The sequence below is a fragment of the Podarcis liolepis genome (genome assembly GCF_965112155.1).
Source record: "Podarcis liolepis genome assembly, chromosome: 16".
NCBI classification, from domain to species: Eukaryota; Metazoa; Chordata; class Lepidosauria; order Squamata; family Lacertidae; genus Podarcis; species Podarcis liolepis.
Window position 1 is genome coordinate 4785655 of NC_139567.1, and position 19362 is coordinate 4805016.

At 44.0% G+C, this 19362-nt stretch overlaps 1 protein-coding gene and 1 long non-coding RNA gene across 3 annotated transcripts in view; both read left to right on the top strand.

Annotated features, from left to right (window-relative positions):
• The window catches only part of LOC310695735 (claudin-34-like), an 81495-nt gene that overhangs the window by 60587 nt on the left and 1546 nt on the right, over window positions 1-19362 (top strand). The window contains exons 1-3 of one of the 2 annotated variants that reach the window (XM_083480615.1): window positions 17165-17314; window positions 17401-17522; window positions 18251-18306. In XM_083480615.1, the coding sequence (XP_083336741.1) occupies window positions 17442-17522; window positions 18251-18306 (137 nt within the window). In that variant the 5' untranslated portion in view covers window positions 17165-17314; window positions 17401-17441. Of the gene's footprint in view, window positions 1-17164; window positions 17315-17400; window positions 17523-18250; window positions 18307-19189; window positions 19275-19362 lie in introns of those variants that run through there. The other variant, XM_083480616.1, reaches the window with a different exon arrangement.
• Window positions 1169-2297, top strand: LOC310695862. Its single transcript, XR_014520307.1, has 2 exons — window positions 1169-1656; window positions 2119-2297. It is a non-coding gene; the product is annotated as an uncharacterized lncRNA (long non-coding RNA).

Consider the following 19362-nt stretch of genomic DNA (forward strand, 5'->3'; position numbering starts at 1 on the left):
TGCATTCCAGGGGGTTGGACAACCTATTTCTTAATAGGTTTAATTGGGTTTGATGCTTTCTCTCGGCATGTCATTCCTTGAACAGCTTCCTGTGCAAAGATAAGGCTTGCTTTCATTGCTCTGTTCATTTGTACATGTGACTAGTGTTGTGTGGAGGGAAATGCAGCCCCTGGGCTGAAAAATGTCCCCCTCCTGCCCTCCTGTGTTTGAAATTCTAGAATAAGAAACTGCCTCTTTCCCCTCAGCTGCTATGTCTGTTTGTGACATCACAGGAGACCATACATAGACAGGGCTGGAAAAACAAGGCCTCAAAGGGGGGGCATTTATTAATAAAGAAATGATGACTGAGGAGCCCCCCTTGTGACACGTGTCACCCTCAGAAACCCTCCTTGGCACCCAACAAGGCCCCCTGACCCACTTTTAAAAAAGTTCCCCCCAAATCTGTTAATTTTTACAGTGCTGCAAGACTGTTTGTTTGGGCAGTTGAGGGATTGGTATTATTTATTTATTTTGGCCTTTGTGAGAGATAAATAAACTGGTTCCTTTGACTTAAGGTCTCTGAATCCTTTTAAATAAAGTGATCTGGACAAAATGGGTGAAGTAGGAAACCTTTTTATTATACACACTTGCAAGTGGGGTAACCCAAGATCAGGCACATCTTCATCAGGAAAAACACAGCTTATAAAGTCACCTGTCCGGCCGCAAGTCCCTCCTTCCACGCCCACAAGAAGGGGCATACCAGTTTACAGAAGTATCGCGTCCGCCTCATTAACATTTTACCATCCCACTTCCCATGTTAATCATAATACAATACAATACAATACAAATACCTTTATTGGCATTTCAATTTAAGACATTTCAAAGTGGCATGAGATACAAAGTCTTTTTTCTTCCTGTTTCTTGTTTCCGAGAGATTTGAATGGGGAAATCCTTTCGATTCCTCAATAATAAGAGACAGTGGGGCGAGGGAGGCCAGGGCCACATCCACACCATTTAAAGCGCTTTGAAGCCGCTTTAAACACTCATGGCTTCTTCCCCCAAAGAATCTGGGAGCTATAGGTTGAAAAGGGTGCCGAGAGTTGCTAGGAGACCCCCTTGTTCCCCCCAGAGCTACAATTCCCAGGGTTCTCTTCCAAGAAGGGAACCCTACCCCTACCCCTACCCCTGATGCTAACTCTTAACTAGAGCTACAATTCCCAGAGCTCCCTGACAAGAAGGGAACCCTAACCCTAACCCTACCCCAACTCAACCCTACCCCTACCCTACTCCCAACCCTAACCCTAACCCGCCTAACAACTCTCTGTCCCCTTAACCACCTACAGTTCCCAGAATCCCTGAGGGGAAGCCATTACTGTTCAAAGCGTCTTCATAGCACTTCCATTTAGCCTAATGTGGCCTAATGTTCCCTCCCTCATTTTCTTCTCTCTCCCCACTGCCCCATCACTTGCAATGCAGCAGATGTCCGCCTGCAGTCTCCCTTCAAAGCTCCTTCTCTCAGGTCTGGCCACGGCCTTGTCCATTGCTCACTGCCAGTATTTCGCGTTCATTTCTCCGATGTAAATAGGGATGTCCTGCGGTTCTCTTCATGACTTTGAAGGCTGGACTTGGGGAAAACCTCACCGGCTCTGGACATCCCTGTAAGGCAAAGGCAAACAGGTGAGTGGGATGGCCACCATCCCACAGCGTCCTCCCAGACTCCTCCTCTGTTTGGCTGCCTGTTAACAAACAAGGCTTCCAAACCAGTTTGCATCCATCTCAGCCAGCGTAGCCTCACGGCATCAACTAGCCTGAATGCAAACTCTTCTGACAGCCACCCACCAGCTGCAGCCTCGCCAGGTTGCAAAATGTAGTGTGTGCACCATTTCATGTTTTACTGGAAAATCTTAGGTCACTGTTAACTGATAGGCTGAGCCTTGGGGGGGAAATTCCCCCTTGAATCTGACTTATAACTTCAGCACTGCCACTACAGAGTGACAATGTCATCATAATTTCACCATGGCAACTAGCTGCTTCATTTCCACTTATTTGAAAGGCAGGTCAGTGAGTATTTATTTTATTTTATTTTATTTTATTTATTTTTGTATATAATATTTATTAAGTTTTCCATTTTTGTCCCAGGCAGGCAGAGAAACGTTACAAGAGGCAGACAGCAAGGAGTACATCTTTGTAAGAAGAAAAACATACACTAGAGAGAATGAATGAATGAATGAATGAATGAATGAATGAATAAATAAATAAATAAATAAAGTTACGTTTTCATTCCAGGGTTGGAGAAATAAAGCCCAACTTGCAATAAATTTGTCTGCTTGACTACTACTTGCTATCAGATTTTTGCTATCAGATTTTTCTCAACTAGTCCGTTATGGCTGGAGGATTTTTATTCTCCATTGCTGTTGTTTCGTTAATTCTCTTTCATTAATTTTCCTTCACAGTTTAACTCTTTGGTTCATGAGTGAGGGGCACTTTCTGTCAGTTCCCCCCTCTCTTAACAACCCCACTCCTGAGCTATCCCAATTGGTATAACACACCCAGGGGATCACCTCACCCCTTGTTACTGGTTTGGGAGTCGTCTTCTCTTGGAAGAACTCTCCCCTCCTGGCTAGTACGAGATCCAGGGAGTCTGTCTTCCCACAGCTCCTACCTCTCCCGGCTCAGACTCAGCCCTCCAGGAAAGTCCTGTCTGTATACCTTCCCCAGACCCTCAACCCTCAAGTCTTAATACCTAAGCTATGAGGCTCCTTCCTATAGCTATATTCTCCTCAGAACGGATGTTCCACTCAAATTCTTAACAACTCTCTCAGACAAACACTGAGGTCCAACGCCGAGGGCCTTCTGGCAGTTCCCTCCCTGCGAGGTTACAAGGAACCAGGCAGAGGGCCTTCTTGGTAGTGGCACCCGCCCAGTGGAACGCCCTCCCATCAGATGTCAAAGGAAAAAACAATTACAGTCGTACCTCGGGTTACAGGCGCTTCAGGTTGTGTTTTTTCAGGTTACGGACTGCCAAAACCTGGAAGTATCGGAATGGGTTACCTCCGGGTTTCGGTGGTCGCGCATGCGCAGAAGCGCTAAATCGCATCCCGCACAGATCACGTTCGTAACCCGAGCGTCCACTGTACCAGACTTTTAGGAGACATCTGAAGGCAGCCCTGTTTAGGGAAGCTTTTAATATCTGAAGGACTATTGTGTTTTAATATCTTGTGGGAAGCCGCCCAGAGTGGCTGGGGAAACCCAGCCAGATGGGCAGGGTATAAATAAATAAATTATTATTATTATTATTATTATTATTATTATTATTATTATTATTATCCTACTTCCTGTCTCCTATCTCAAATCAAGCCCTATCCCTTAACCTGAACCCTGTCTAACATCTCAAAGCAAGCCCTATCCAACGCTCTCCCTTTTATTCTCCCTCCCAAATTGCTGCTGCTCCTTCCTCCATGGCTAGCTGACTTTGTAGCCACTCTGCTGGAATTTTTGCGAATTTTTGCCTCACTCTAGCCTGGCTCTGCTCTCCATCACAGCAGCAAATCACAGCCTTGAGGGCTCACTACTTTTTGGGCTGGACACATAGCTGTCAACTTTTTCCTTTTTTTTTGCGAGGAATCCCATTCGGAATAAGGGAATTTCCCTTAAAAAAAGGGAAACGTTGACAGCTATGGCTGGATAACTTTCAACAGGAAAGTGGACTAGCAAAAAGAGTTTAAAAACCCTCCCCAGCCCTGTGGGCCGAATCAAAATTGGGGAAAGAGTACATGAAGCTGCTGTGAGATTTTAAAGCCAGAGGAGAATAATAAAAAGTGATAAAGGAAAAAAATTCAATACTCCCAAACACAATTTCAAAGATATGGATAACATTACATCTAGTTTGAGACTTGTTTTTGTTGCTCTAGAGGGTGTTAGTCAGATCAGCTACTAATTGAGATGGATTAGATGCTCTTTTAATATTACCCTGCTGTGTTGGAAGCACTGATCCACAAGTAGTTTCTATGGGGTTAGGAAGTTGTACCTAAAACGACCCATGTAAGTTGGGCTAAATGTGAATTTTCCCTTCACAGAACAGGAACTTTGCTGTGAGCAGCAGTGGGGTGCTGATTGTGTGGGAAGGATGCATGCAATGAAATGTTCTCCCAGCTGGTGGGATTTCCTTACAGATCATCAATTCCCGTGCAGTTAGAAGGGCAACTTCTTCGCTAGAACGTTCTGTTAGATGGGCTGAATGCAATCTCCATCGGGTTTGTCAGAGGCAGGGCCTTTCGGGGGGGGGGGCAAGGAGGGTCATTTGTCCCCTGAGCTCAACTTTAGACACTTTGGGAAAAGAGGCGTTTGAGAAGTTTCACAACTTTTTTCCTCCTAACATATTGAATCATAGAATCATAGAGTTGGAAGAGACCACAAGGGCCATCGAGTCACAAGAATCATAGAATCATAGAGTTGGAAGAGACCACAAGGGCCATAGAACTGCAAATTTAAACAAGTGGAAACTGTGATTTGGTAAAGGCAGTGCAGTGAGTGACTACTATAGCCTCAGCACACAATCAGCAATGAGAGAATTATGATAAACCTAGGTAGGTAGAAAGGCAGCAATGAAAGAATGATAATACCCTAGGTGCTGAAGTATAAATGGAAAGGATTGATTGAGAGAGGATACAGTTGTAGATAAAATGTAAAACCATAACTATGTCCACAGTTGGAAAGAGGTGACACTACCTAAGTAACTATTCTAACTGCAGACTAATAGTATAAGTAATTAAGACAAAGACAAGTGACTTCAAACTTTCTTTGTTGTTAACAAAAATAATCTAGGGACTTAAAACTCAGGCGGGGGGACAACAACCTAATCAATCTTTCTAGCTTTAACTGTATGATGTCTGATGGTGAGGAATTATTATTTCATTCTCAGCTGACAAGCAAATTGCTACAGATGAGACATGTTTCACAGGCTCTTCACAATACTTCAAGATGACACTATTCTCCTTGGAATCAGTTACACAAAATAAATGGATTTACCGCACTGTTTGAAATGAAAGGCATTGCTGGGGACTTTACTTACATGTAGTTCAAGCAGTGCTATTTTTTCTAGAAAAAGAGGTGCCAGAACTCACCACGAACGCCTCCCACATTCTCTTAGAATGGCAATGGCACCCACCTGAGAGGTGTGGGAATCCACCTGAGAGGTGCCGGAACTGAGTTCTGGCAAGTTCTGGCTGGGAAAAAAGCCCTGTGTTCAAGCATCCAAATTCACAACAACTTCACCAAGAATGCAATGAACTCACATGCTATTTTGGGGGGTTTTATTTTTTAAAAAAATCATATATTATGCTTCCAGTTGGCAAATGATAATCAGAATTCACCAGTTATTTCATGTTTTCACAAGTTGGACACCAACCTGAACACCTTTAAAAGGGGATTAGACTAATTCATGAAGGATGAGGCTATCAATGATCATGATGGCTGTAGTACATCCAAGCTATACTACCTGCAAGCAGGAAGGCACTTCAGTGGATGCTCGGGTTGTGAACATGATCCGTGCAGGAGGCACACTCGCAACCCGCAGCATTCGCAACCTGCAGCGCCGCATCTGTACATGCATGGGTTGCGATTCAGTGCTTCTGAGCATGCACAAAGTGTGATTTAGTGCTTTTGCGCGAGCGCTGAAACCCAGAAGTAACCCATTCCGGTTCTTCTGAGTTTGGCACAGTGCGCAACCCGAAAACATGCAACCTGAAGCATCTGTCACCCGAGGCATGACTATATTGCACGCAGGTTGTGCTTGTGTGCTTCCCATATCCAGCTGAGTTGGCAATTGTGAGAACACGGTGCTAGACTAGACAGGTTTTTGGTCAGACCTAGCTGGGCTGTTCTTGTGCTCTTATACTCATCCCTCTCAGTGATAACGAGAAACTTCTTTCTGGAAAAGAAAAGAGGAGAGGAGAGAAGCAGCTTATCAGATACATTTGCCTGAGCACTAAAATCTCTGTCCTCATGGGAGCTGATCTAGTTCAGTGTTGGTACCTATAGAGAGCCAAATTCTCAGCGACTCAGACATTATGGAAATTATCTGAGACCTTTCATACATAGAGCTGACAGTAGGGCTGTGCACACAGGATCCCAACTTAATGCTTTGGATCAAGACTGACATGACCTCAGATGATTAACACAATCTGGGCCAGATCCAGGTTTCAAACTGAATTAGAGGACTTGCACAGCCCTATGTGTTCAATCCCTTCTCATCACCAACTAGTTGCTTCTGGTTCTCACCCCTCATATGCTTCTGTGACCACCTCCCTTTTTTGTAACTCTTGATTGCTGTGGGTAAACTGCCATGCGGCAAACTGGGTCTGCCACAGCCCACTCTGGGTAAATTCTGGACTGACCTGAATGAGTTTGGTATCTGGGATTTGCCTAAAGCTGGTGCACAGTACTACTGAATAGTATGTGTTAAAAGTCTGCTTATGGCTCCATTTCACATTTCACATCTTGTGTGGGTGTGTCTGATGGTCTCATTGAATACCTATATGGCTGAGCCAGGAACTAGGAGCTGAGTCATGAAACACAGAAACACACTAGAACAGGAGTGGATGGAATGCATCTTGAAGCTCTGGAATGCCTCTTGCTTGCCTGGATATAAGACAGAGAAGGACGTGAGTGTGTGTGTGAAAACTTGTTGTTGTTTAGTCATTTAGTCATGTCCGACTCTTCGTGACCCCATGGACCAGAGCACGCCAGGCACTCCTGTCTTCCACTGCCTCCCACAGTTTGGTCAAACTCATGCTGGTAGCTTCGCGAACACTATCCAACCATCTCGTCCTCTGTCGTCCCCTTCTCCTTGTGCCCTCCATCTTTCCCAGCATCAGGGTCTTTTTCCAGGGAGTCTTCTCTTCTCAGGAGGTGGCCAAAGTATTGGAGCCTCAGCTTCACGATCTGTCCTTCCACTGAGCACTCAGGGCTGATTTCCTTAAGAATGGATGGGTTTGATCTTCTTGCAGTCCACGGGACTCTCAAGAGTCTCCTCCATAATTCAAAAGCATCAATTCTTCAGCGATCAGCCTTCTTTATGGTCCAGCTTTCACTTCCATACATCACTACTGGGAAAACCATAGCTTTAACTATACGGAATTAGAGGACTTGTTATATGTGAAAACTAGCCAACTGCAAAAAGCTAACATGTGCATCTATTGATCTGCCCATCACTTGCATGTAGTCCCTGGAAGGATGTCCACAAAGGAATGGGGCCCTCAGTCTGAAAAAGGTTCCAGTTCCTACACTAGAACAAGGAAGACAGGCATGCTTTGAACACATGAGGAATACAGTACATGGCTTCCTCAGGCAGGCTGTTTGCATACTGAAACTTCAACAGACAAGATCAAAAACTGCATAATTCCTTTGTTTCCAAGGCTTGAGTGTTTCCCTGACCTGTGTCCTGACCTGTATTGCAATTTGGTTGAGTCTTAAAAAACAGCATTTGGGAACTTTTGCATTTCTTTATCAGAGCTGTCATTAATGCCCAAAACATGGAGTGTGTGTTTGGTGTGTGTGTGTGTGATGTTTTGCACAATAGAATGTGCAAATGTCAAGCTGAGAACTGAACTCCACAAAAATATGGCCCAGATCTACTTGGAAGTGTTAACGACTTGTTTTAGGACTCCAGAAAAGGCTCTAAACCGCCCCTGTCTGAATCTGTATGTCTCCCACACAGGCATGAGTGTAGCCAAGGGCTGAGTTGGAGCTGCCCCCCAGATCAAGTAAAACAATAGCAATACTTAAGGAACTGACCAATCACTTCAATTCTGCCCCCTAACAAAAGTCCTGCCCCCCAAGTCCTGACCCCCTAACAAAAATCCCGGTTACGCCCATGAACACAGGGAATATATCAAGGGACTATGATAAGGCTCTTTTTCTTAAGGCATAAGAAATGCTTCCAGATCTATGGCTGAAAGGCACTTGAGAAATGCAAAGCAGGGACATTTAGCATTTCTTTTCCTGTATTCTTTGCATGAGAGTGACAAGAAAAATGGTAACATCAAGGATGTAAAATGTGAAATGGCTGAAAGGCATGAGTCATACTGCAGTTACATCTTGCTTTGTGTTTGATAAACCTCTGTGTTTATCAAAAGCAAAAAGGGCACCATTTGCAGCCATTCCACTTGCACTGAATAAACAAAGCTTTCACTTTGAAACAATTCTCTCTCTTGCTCCTTAAAAAAAAGCAAAAAAGAAAAGAAAAAAAAGCCAGTACTGTAGAGAGAATAAGCAAACCCTTGTGGGCATTTGAAGTCAAACCATGGTTTTCTGAACAAAAAAAAGTAACCCTCAGATACCAAAGTTCAAGGATACTGGAGTAGATCCTAATGCATTAGCAGTCAAATAGTATTGGGAGAAAGATAAGAAAGGGGACCAGTAAGCAGAAGAGAAGAAATAGATTAACTCCCATGGATGGATACTAGGATGCAGGGCCATTCCCACTATTAGGCAGAATGAGACAGCCTTCTCAAGAGTAAATGACTGGTGGGCGCAGGAGCAAGGGATGGTGGCAAGGTATTGGCGAGCAGAGCTGTGTTTATACCTAGAGAATTTGCTTTTTAAGGTGTCTAGCAATATAAACAGCAGAGAAATAAATGAAAGGGGGTGTCATCTTGTCCTTTGCCTCAGCCCGTGAAATGTCTTGATGGATGTCAGTCTCATGCATTTCAGCTGGACTTAGTCCAAGGTGAATAAATTAGCTGGCTGAAATTGCAATCCTATCCACAATTACCTGGGAATAGGATTACATCTGAGCAAAAATGCATAGCATTGCACTACACATGTCAGGGAAATACGTACTCCATGAGGAAACCAGCACTACACAAGAACATCAGAAGTGCCCTGCTGGATCAAAACAAGGGGCTATCTAATATTGCATCCTGTTTGAAACATAGGCCAGCTGGGAAGACCATGGCATTGGATTAAAACAACCACCTTCCCTCTGACTACCATAGCAACTGGTGATCAGAGGAGTGATGCTTTTGAAACTTGAGATTAGATGCCAAGGCTCCAGACCATGAATTCTTGGAGGCAGATTATTCCAAAGATGGCATCCCTGAGGAGGAGATGTATCCACCCCATTATGACTTTATGTAGAGCTGTAGGCACAGGAGCCCACATCTTCTCCCCTGAGCACCTTTGCTGCCAGACTTTGATTATTGGTCTACAAACTCCTCAAAGGATCAGGAGCCCCCTCAGCTTGAAACACTGAGGCCCAGAAGAAGCCAGTGACTGCAGAAGAAGTCCTTTAACTCCCCAGATGCAGCATTCAGGAGATGAAGCTTCCAGTCAATGAATGCCTAGCCCAGGCTATAAAGATCTTCCAGTTGCTCTGGGGTGCCACTGAAACCCTATATTCTGCCTCAACTGCAGGATCATGAATTGTGGTACTGAAATCCATACCTAGGTCCCTATCTAATTAGCTGATTCTGCCTGCTTTTCTTTTCTGACTGCCAGGAACTATTGACCTCCCCTGTGCGTCGCTATCACCTGCCTGTGATACTGGATACTATAATGTCCAATGTTGCTCTGATCCAAGTACAAGAGCATTCTCTTCCAAGAAGCATTTTAACCCTCAGAAAACTTTTTTTTAAAAAAAGAAAATTATTATTATTGCTTGCAGAGGAGCAACCACCTTAGTGTACAATTTGCTGACATGTCTTTGACAGGCTACAGAGCCTTGCAAGTACTCTTCACCAAGTGAAGCAAACATTTCTATTGAGATCAAAGGTCAGCTCATATCCCCCCAACAAATGGCTGGGGAAAACAAAGGAACTGTCAGAAAGCAGAAGCGTGACCACCTGAAATAAACTGGTAAAGTCTTGCATGTATAGCTAGAGAGACCAGGATTGTAGTGGGGGGGTGGGTGGGGGGGTGGGGTTATGCATTGGAACTCCCCACCCCCCACACTCCCCAAGCATCGCAAAGCTGCTGTAGTTCAAGGGTGAAAAGATCGCTTGTTCAGGTGGGAGCATTGCAATTCTCTTCCCAGTGTTAGAACAGAGCAACTAGAAATCCTCTCCCAATGTTCCTTTAACTGGAAAGGAAGGCAGAGGTAAAGGGGATGCTAGCTCCCTTGCCTCATTCTTGTTCTCATCAGCCCCGACAAGACTCCTCACTTCGCACAGCGACCTTCCAATTTCGGGAGGGTGATGAGGCATCAGTGCTAGTGTGTTCTCTCCCCTACTACAGAATTATAGCACACCCTAGACTGCCTGTTTGCGGTGCCTATTCTGCATGATGGCACCTAATTTGCCTTAGAGACAGTAGCAGGTTCCACTTCAAATGGACTCGCCCACAGAATTTGAAGTTCCTTTGCTGAATCCTGTGGAGCTTTCTCCCCACACCACTCTGCACTTCCATGAACAAAAGTAATGTGTGTCAAGCAGAATTAACTAGACCTGTGCACAAACGGCCTCTCAAATTTGCACACCCTACTTGTTAGCAGAGAAATTGCTGTGTCCCATTTCACCAAATATGTCCAGGAGAAGAGAAATTCTCCAACTGTTTCTCAGGATTTTGGCTCACCATAACAAAATGTCCAATCTCAACCATCACATTATACCCCTCCTCCAGAAGGACAGACAAGGCAAGACAGAAATCTGCCTAGTTCTCAAATAATTGCAAGGACTAGTGGGAGAGAAAAAACACACAGTGAGATTGAAATTGGAGGCTTAAATTATTAGGCTGTACACAGATCTCATTCATTTGCAATTTGATTTTTTTGTTACTGACAAGGTAGTTAAGACACACACACACACAAAAGAGCAGTGCTGTATGCAGCATAATATTAATAGAGACTAATTAGGAAAAGATTAGCATTGGAGAAAGAAAAGCATTTTGATTCATCTTGTATGTGCCTGCCAATGCATCTTTTGATGCTGATTATTATTTTCAAGGGGTTGATGTTTACAGAGGTTTGATTAAAATGAGAAATGCATATTAAGATGGAGCACACAGGTGCCAATTCTCAAATGATAACGCCTAAACACCCCCTTCTCCCAGAGCACAATGAACTTTCAAAGGGCAGGGGGGAATGGGAATACTTCTAAGATCTTTACTGTATATTTTGTGCATGAATGTTCTTGACAATCTGAATGGCATACGTGAAAGAAATGCCACTTGTTACTTAAAGCACACTGGCTATTCCCCGTCTCAAAAGACGTGCAAGAGCTTCCCGGTGGTCCATCCTTTTGCCACAAAGACGTGGGAAGAAAACACCAAGGAAAAGAAATTGAGATGTGGTGTTTCTCTTTTCAAAAGCACACGAGCGATGTAGCTCAGTAGTAGAGCGAATGTGTAGCATACAAATAGTCCCTGATCAATCTCTGCTCTCTCCATGTAGGGCTGGAAAACCCTGTGGAATTACTGCCGCCCCAGTGTAGACAGAACTGAGCTACATGGACCAATGCTTTGTCATTGTGTGTTCCAGTGCCTACCTAGCTATTGCCTTCACATCTGCCACTTGGATGAGTGCAGAATGTGCTTTGGCATCATGTGGCTTGCAGCTATTTTTTAAAAAAGAAAGATTTTGTTAACACTTTTCATAGTACAGTACTTTACAATAGAAAGCAAACTAAACAAAAATAAAAACAAAAAAGAGAGAAAGAAGGCAAAGTCACCGTAGTAGCACCCACTAATCAGGAAGAAAAAGTTAACCTGCAACAAGAAACATTAAACAAAGGGAGGGTAGGGAGGGTGAATCTCCAGAGCTGACTGCCTGGCTATTGTTTTTTAAAAATGGGGCTGGCCCCACCTCCCAGCAAGAAACTTGATTACTGAGGCTGGGTGTGAACCTCCAAAAATTAACACTGAGAAAGAAGCCAGCCCCCTTCTACTATTAAGTTCCCTGGGAACTGTAGCCCCGCGCGCAATCCTGCAAAGGGCGCCCACATATAAAGTGTGAGTGCTCATTAACCCAGAGTAGAGGACAAGAAAAAAGCAAAACAAAGCAGAAGCAAGGGCAAAGCAATGAAAGGAACAGAAAGCTAAAAGTAATAAAAGAATGAGAAAGTAATAAAGGAAACTAAACCTGAGCTCTATGCTGAAGTCTCTAACCGCTTGCTTGGAGTTTGGGGTAAATGTAATAATATTAATGACCTTTCTATTCATGAAGGCCTTTTAAATAACTTTTACTGGAGGGCCTCTCAGTTTTATACTGGGATGGGCTTTTTGTGATTTAATAATGTTTCAGTTTCTTGTTTTAAGAATACATTTGTTGTTGTGTTTTGATGTGGGATAAATATATTTATATTTCTCTTATGACCTACCCAAAGAACTCGTGTTATGGGGTGGCTTCATAAATGCAGTCCTCTCACAAATTCTGCAAAAAATAAATTATAGAGATGAGCGTGCAGTATCTCCAAATCTGGGAGAGTTGTGTGCAGCTATTGACCAAATGAAAAACAACAAAGTCTTCAAAGTAGGAGGAACTGAACTTACACAACAACTTCACAAGCTCATCAGAAAAATCTGGGAGAGAGAGGAGATCCCAGCAGACTTGAGGGGTGCCAAAATTATTAATCTCTTTTTAAAATGGTGATAGAACGGATTGTGGACTTTCCTGCAGTGGAAGCCGGCCTCCCCAGGCCTCCCCATGATGGTGGTGGGCCTCCCTAGGCCTTGCAGCCTCCTCCCAATGCATGCGATATCACATGTGTGCATCACATGCATGTCACATGCTTGTGCAACGCCCCACACACACACACATTGGGTGGAACTTGGTGCGCCTGTGCCAAAATATTTCAGAAGCACATACTTTTACAACAAACAACAACAACAACAACAACAATATTTAATTCATACCCCGCCCTCCCCGGCCAGAGCCGGGCTCAGAGCGGCTAACACTAATAAAATCACAGTAAAGACATAATGGGGGGAAAGGGGGGGGGAGAAAAAATTAAAATACAGGTTAAAATGCAATTTAAAATGCAGCCTCGTTTTAGAATAGCTGATAAATCAAGACCATAAGGGGAGGGAAACATAAGGGTCAGACCAAGTCCAAACCAAAGGCCAGGCGGAACAGCTCTGTCTTGCAGACCCTGCAGAAAGATGTCAAGTCCCGCAGGGCCCTAGTCTCTTGTGACAGAGCGTTTCACCACGTCGGGGCCAGTGCTGAAAAGGCCCTGGCCCTAGTTGAGACCAATCTAACCTCCTTGAGGAACATGCAACAACAGAACCCTTTTGTCATTACGTCCTAACCCGTCAGCCAAGGAGCTGACAGCAGGAAATGTGAGCCTTCCTATCATGATGGAGACTAAGACTGAGAGGGGGTGACTGACTCAGAAATTAAGCCGAGCTACTTTCCCCCAACGCTTGGGGCTTGCATTCAAAACATATGCTGACCAAGTATACCTGTAGTTTTGAAGATGTACTGTCCAGAATTCTACTATCTCAGCTTTGCCACCTTTCCACCCCTAATATGTACAATGGCTTTCAACCATAGTATTAAATAAAACAGCCTATGCCAGCGGTCAGCAACCTTTTTCAGCCGGGGGCCGGTCCACTGTCCCTCAGACCTGGGGGGGGGGGCAGACTATATTTTTGGGGGGGAAAGGAACAAATTCCTATGCCCCATAAATGACCCAGAGATGCATTTTAAATAAAGGCACACATTCTACTCATGTAAAAACACTAGGCAGGCCCCACTAATAACCCAGAGATGCATTTTAAATAAAAGGACACATTCTACTCATGTAAAAACACGCTGATTCCCGGACCGTCCGCAGTCTGGATTGAGAAGGCGGTTGGGCCGGATCCAGCCCCCGGGCCTTTGTTTGCCTGCCCCGGTTTAAAAGCACAATACACATATCACCCTTGGTAATTCTTCTTTTTGCAGTATTTCATTCCTATGTACAGTGCTACCTTGGGTTACAGACCCTTCAGGTTACATACGCTTCAGGTTACAGACTCCGCTAGCCCAGAAATAGTACCGCAGGTTGCAAACTTTGCCCCAGGATGAGAACGGAAATCGCAGTAGCAGCAAGAGGCCCCATTAGCAAAAGCATACCTCAGGTTAAGAACAGTTTTGGGTTAAGAACGGACCTCCGGAATGAATTAAGTTCTCTTGGGAGAAGCCAAAGGGGAAGCCAAAAAATAAATAGTTTTATTCTATAGAATCACACATGACAAGAAGGGACGGTAGTGCTTTGGACTTCCACACAACAGCAGCAGTTGAGAGCCACCTCCCAGGCCTGATGCTGTAGAAGGGATTTTCTAGAAGGCCAGTTGGTCCCTTTTATATTTTTAGTATTCTTACTCTTATCCCCTCCCTCCCTCTCCTGTTTGACACCCAGTTCTTTATCCTCTGATGGATTCCAGGAAAAAAAGAGAGAAAACCCTTCAAGGGCACAAAAGGAAGACAAAAAGGACATTTTTCTTCAGAGGCAATTCTTCTTCCTTTGTTAGATCATAAAAGCACATTATCTGTAAAAAATCATTTACTCTCTATCCAGCCGAGCTTACGTGTTCAAGACCAGCACACCGATAGCTTCGTGAGAAGAGATACTTTGACATTTTATTCACATGGCAGTTGGGTTTTTTCCTCTTTTCTCTGCCCTGCTCCTGAATTATATAAAGCCTCTTTGAGCCTCACTACTGGATACAATCAGAACCCGCCAAGCTGTAAAGTGAGGACTTCTTAAGCCTTCTGAAATACAGTCAGCAGCAAACATAAAACAATAGGAGCAAAATATTTGCTCACTTTAAGCTTGCATTGTACTGATTACTTGAAAACACACACACACACACACACACACACACACACACACACACACACACACCGCTTGAACATCTAAACCCCCAAACATATTTACATTTCAAATGGCACACATTTTCTTTCTTTCTTTTTTAATTCTTTTAGATGAAGAAAATAAACAGTTCAAAAAGAAAACCCCTCAGTTTTATTTCAACCACATATTACTGGCGTGGCTTGATATTCTTGTGGACAATGGCTCTGCTTCTCTCTTCTCAACAAAAATAGAGACTTTTGAATCTTTTCATTTCAAAAGTAATGCTTCTGCTCTTTTTAACCCTTCAGGTTAAACTATTATGCTGAGACGTGTCCTTGCATGCTAGATACCATCAGAAACCTGCCCAGCATCCTGTATCTAACCAACAATTCACAGGCATACAGGGAAAGCATTTGCACATAGAGATTTACATGCAATGGCTTCCACACAATTGTTCGGGTTCATTATTGTGTTTTTTTGGGGTGTCTCAGCAGAGAGAAGACTCCAAGGGTTGTATTCAATGCTAATCCTACTCAGAGCAGACTCACTGAAGTTAATGGATATGGCTATCTTAGATTCCTTCATTTTAATAAGTGTACTCTGAGTATAGCTTAATTGGATACAGCCCCAGGCTTCCGATAATTGCTGAACTGGCCTCTGCAGCACAAGGATTCTAAGCATGCTCTCTCTCACATTTTTACTAATATGGGCTGTTTTCATTCTGATCTTTTCTCATACATCACCATTTTGAAGTAGCTTTTGAAAAATTAAGTAATGAGACTTCAGACATGGCTGATGAGGTCTCTGACAGTGCTCAACAAGCTGAAAATCAACTTCAAAAAACAAATGAATTGGAAGCTGCCACATAACAAACGAGGCCATTGGTATATATAGCTTAATGTTGTCTGCATCACCAGTGGTTACAATTTTGGGCCACGTTCACAGTCCACCAACTCTCTCAGGGCCACACGCCAGCTACGGCCAAAGCACACATATACACTCGCCAGAGACACAGCATACAAAGCTACATGCAGACCACACATATGGACCATGCAGCATACTCACCATGCATTCACACATATAGACCACACACAGATATGCATCACACATACATATTTGCCATACAGTACACACAACCCACAAACTGAAGGTTTTTAAACTTCCATCTGGCCATCTGTCAGGGATTCTTTAGATGTGATTTCTGCCCTGCAGACAGTTGAACTAGATGACCTTTGAGGTCTCTTCCAACTCTACAATTCTGTTATTCTACATACAGCACACACACACACACACACACACACACACACACAGATACACACACAATTCATATTCTCTATCAACTACAGAAACAGTGGTCTCCTTCCTTCCCATTGTGATTTGGAGGAGAGGAAATGTTGTTTGTTGCTCCTTAGAAAGACAGCATTTCCTCTCCTGTTGCGGTGTTGTGATGCTGTCTCTGTTCTTCGGGCAACAATCTCTGAAGAACAAGAGACACCACTCATCACAACACAATGCTGCAATGGGGAAGAAATGCACCAACTTATTAACAAAGGCAATTCTTCTCCCTCTACCATGGCACCATTGCTAGATGGTCTTGATGCTCAGGAAAGAGGAAGAAGCACTAAGATATTCTAGTGTGGTGTAGTGGTTAAGAGCGGTAGTCACGTAATCTGGGAAACCGGGTTCGTGTCTCCGCTCCTCCACATGCAGCCGCTGGGTGACCTTGGGCCAGTCACACTTCTGTGAAGTCTCTCAGCCCCACTCACCTCACAGAGTGTTTGTTATGGGGGAGGAAGGGAAAGGAGAATGTTAGCCGCTTTGAGACTCCTGAAGGGGAGTGAAAGGCGGGATATCAAATCCAAACTCTTCTTCTTCTTCTAGGAAGAGTACTGTGCCAAGGAGACAAGAAGCACTTTTGCAAGTAAGTCAGGAGCAAGAGGAAGAATCATAGAATCATAGAATCATAGAGTTGGAAGAGACCACAAGGGCCATCGAGTCCAACCCCCTGCAAAGCAGGAAACACCATCAGAGCACTCCTGACATATGGTTGTCAAGCCTCTGCTTAAAGACCTCCAAAGTAGGAGACTCCACCACACTCCTTGGCAGCAAATTCCACTGTCGAACAGCTCTTACTGTCAGGAAGTTCTTCCTAATGTTTAGGTGGAATCTTCTTTCTTGTAGTTTGGATCCATTGCTCCGTGTCCGCTTCTCTGGAGCAGCAGAAAACAACCTTTCTCCCTCCTCTATGTGACATCCTTTTATATATTTGAACATGGCTATCATATCACCCCTTAACCTCCTCTTCTCCAAAGAAGCAAGTAAGTCAGAAGCAATGGGGTCACAGGAAGAGATTTTGCTTCCTGTCTATACCATGGAATTAAAACAGTGGCCCTTACAATAATCTTGAACTCCAGCCAGCATCGCCAATGGTCAAGAATGGTGGGAGTTGTAGCCCAACAACATACGGAGGACTACAAGCTCTGCATCCCTGACATGCGTGGATTGTTGGTGACTTTCCATGGTTTCAGCAGAAGTCTTTCCTAGCTCTACCTAGAGATGCCAAGGTCTGGACCATTTCCTTTTGCATGCAAGCTATGTGTTCTAACACTGAGCTTCCCCTGAAGCTCATTTTTGCTTTTGTTTTTCCTAGAGCAAACCAACTGGCAATGATGCACCCATTCAGCGCAATATATGAAGCGCCTCCAAAAACAACATTATGAATCCTTGGCATTACCCAGCAAAAACTGTTTGATATTACCTCGAGCCCTGGAGGTAATAAAACATAGCGCCTGTGTCATCCACATGTGATTTGATAAATGAGCTCACCTTTCCATGAGCTTTGTTTCCAGTTGCTCTATTTAATGAGAAATATGCTTCACTACACTTGACTCATTTGCTTGTACTCCCAGCTCTGCCATCATATATAAAGGCATGGGCCTCACTAACTCACATTCTGGCTCCTGGGGATATCATTAGGGTACTTCTTCAACAGGTAGAAAGCCACATATCACGTACGGGAGCAGTGTGAGGCTTCCCACCTTACACATTTTACCAGTCCTCGGAAAGGGGTTGGAAGAATATGGAGAATGCAAGCTAAGTTTATTACCAAAGTTTATTGTATCACCGCCTGGAAGCACTTGCAATTAATAGTGGAATTAAATTTTTTCCAATAAATTAATGCAAATAAAAACTAAGGGAGCATTCCAAACCCAAGAACTGCCAAGATGAGCAGTTTGGAAAAGGTGCACCTGTGGTTGAGCAACAGAGGTCCCTCATCTCTGCTCAGCTGGAGAGACACTGGTGTCAGTCCTCTGTCCTGGCTCAGCCAAGGCTTGGGTAAGTCCCCCAAAAGAGGTGCTCTGGGAAAGTGAAGATGGAAATGGGGAGGGGGGAACTTGCCCCTATTCCAAACTGTGCTCAGCTCAGGCACATGACCTGGTAACCCAGTGGAAGATACACTCACAAAATGAGTGATGTAATGGTTGTTTTCTCTCCGTCAGGCTCAAGTTGGCCCGGCCAGCAGTAGCCCCATTCCTCAATGGAGTTTGAAACAGAGGTAAGTTACAGCAGCATCATTTACCCCGTCATATATTACAGCAGCTTCCTATAGTTTGGATTGCTCTTATCCATCATGTTTCCCATTCAAACACACATTTGGTTTTGCTAGACTGTCTATTGATCCATCTACCTATAAGATTTCTTGCCCAGTCTTCATTATAAGGTCCCACCATAAGTGTTAAAGGAATAAAACACGTAATTATGAAAAAAGACAAAACCATTAAAAATGCATCACAAGCAAAACCCTCCTAAATGGAGCATGGTAATATCAATTCAATAGAAAAAGTGGGTCCAACAAAACAAAAAACCCTGTCAACTATCCAACTGATAATATGATCGCCATCTTTGAATGCCTGAAGGGATTCAATATGACCTTAACCGGGGTAGGCAACCTAAGGCCCGGGAGCCAGATGCGGCCCAATCGCCTTCTCAATCCAGACTGCGGACGGTCCGGGAATCAGCGTGTTTTTACATGAGTAGAATGTGTCCTTTTATTTAAAATGCATCTCTGGGTTATTTGTGGGGTCTGCCTGGTGTTTTTACATGAGTAGAATGTGTGCTTTTATGTAAAATGTATCTCTGGGTTATTTCTGGGGCATAGGAATTCATTCATTTTTTTTTCTTTTTCAAAATATAGTCTAGCCAACCACATGGTCTGAGCGATGGTGGACCGGCCCACGGCTGAAAAAGGTTGCTGACCCCTGGTTTATTTCAAATCTTGCTTGCTCTGCCTCCAAGCAGTTGCCAACAGTTCCAAACGACCAGTACCCTGGAGTTATGATTGGTGTTCTTCCGAGCGTTCAAAGCAAGCTGCATTCTAACTGCCTCAGAACTCCAAGGAGCAGTTGCTACGGTGCTCAGACCAGCTTCACTCTTTTCAGGTCCTCTCCTAGATCAGACGCTGGAAGAGAAAGACCTGGAAAAAGCCCTCGCTCTGGAAAAAGACTGGTTGAAGAACTGATTCACGCAGGTGCATATATGCAGCGCTCCTCAGTTCCCCACCAACATAGCAGAGTTTTCTCAGATAGGAACAAATTGACTTTTTGTATTTCCT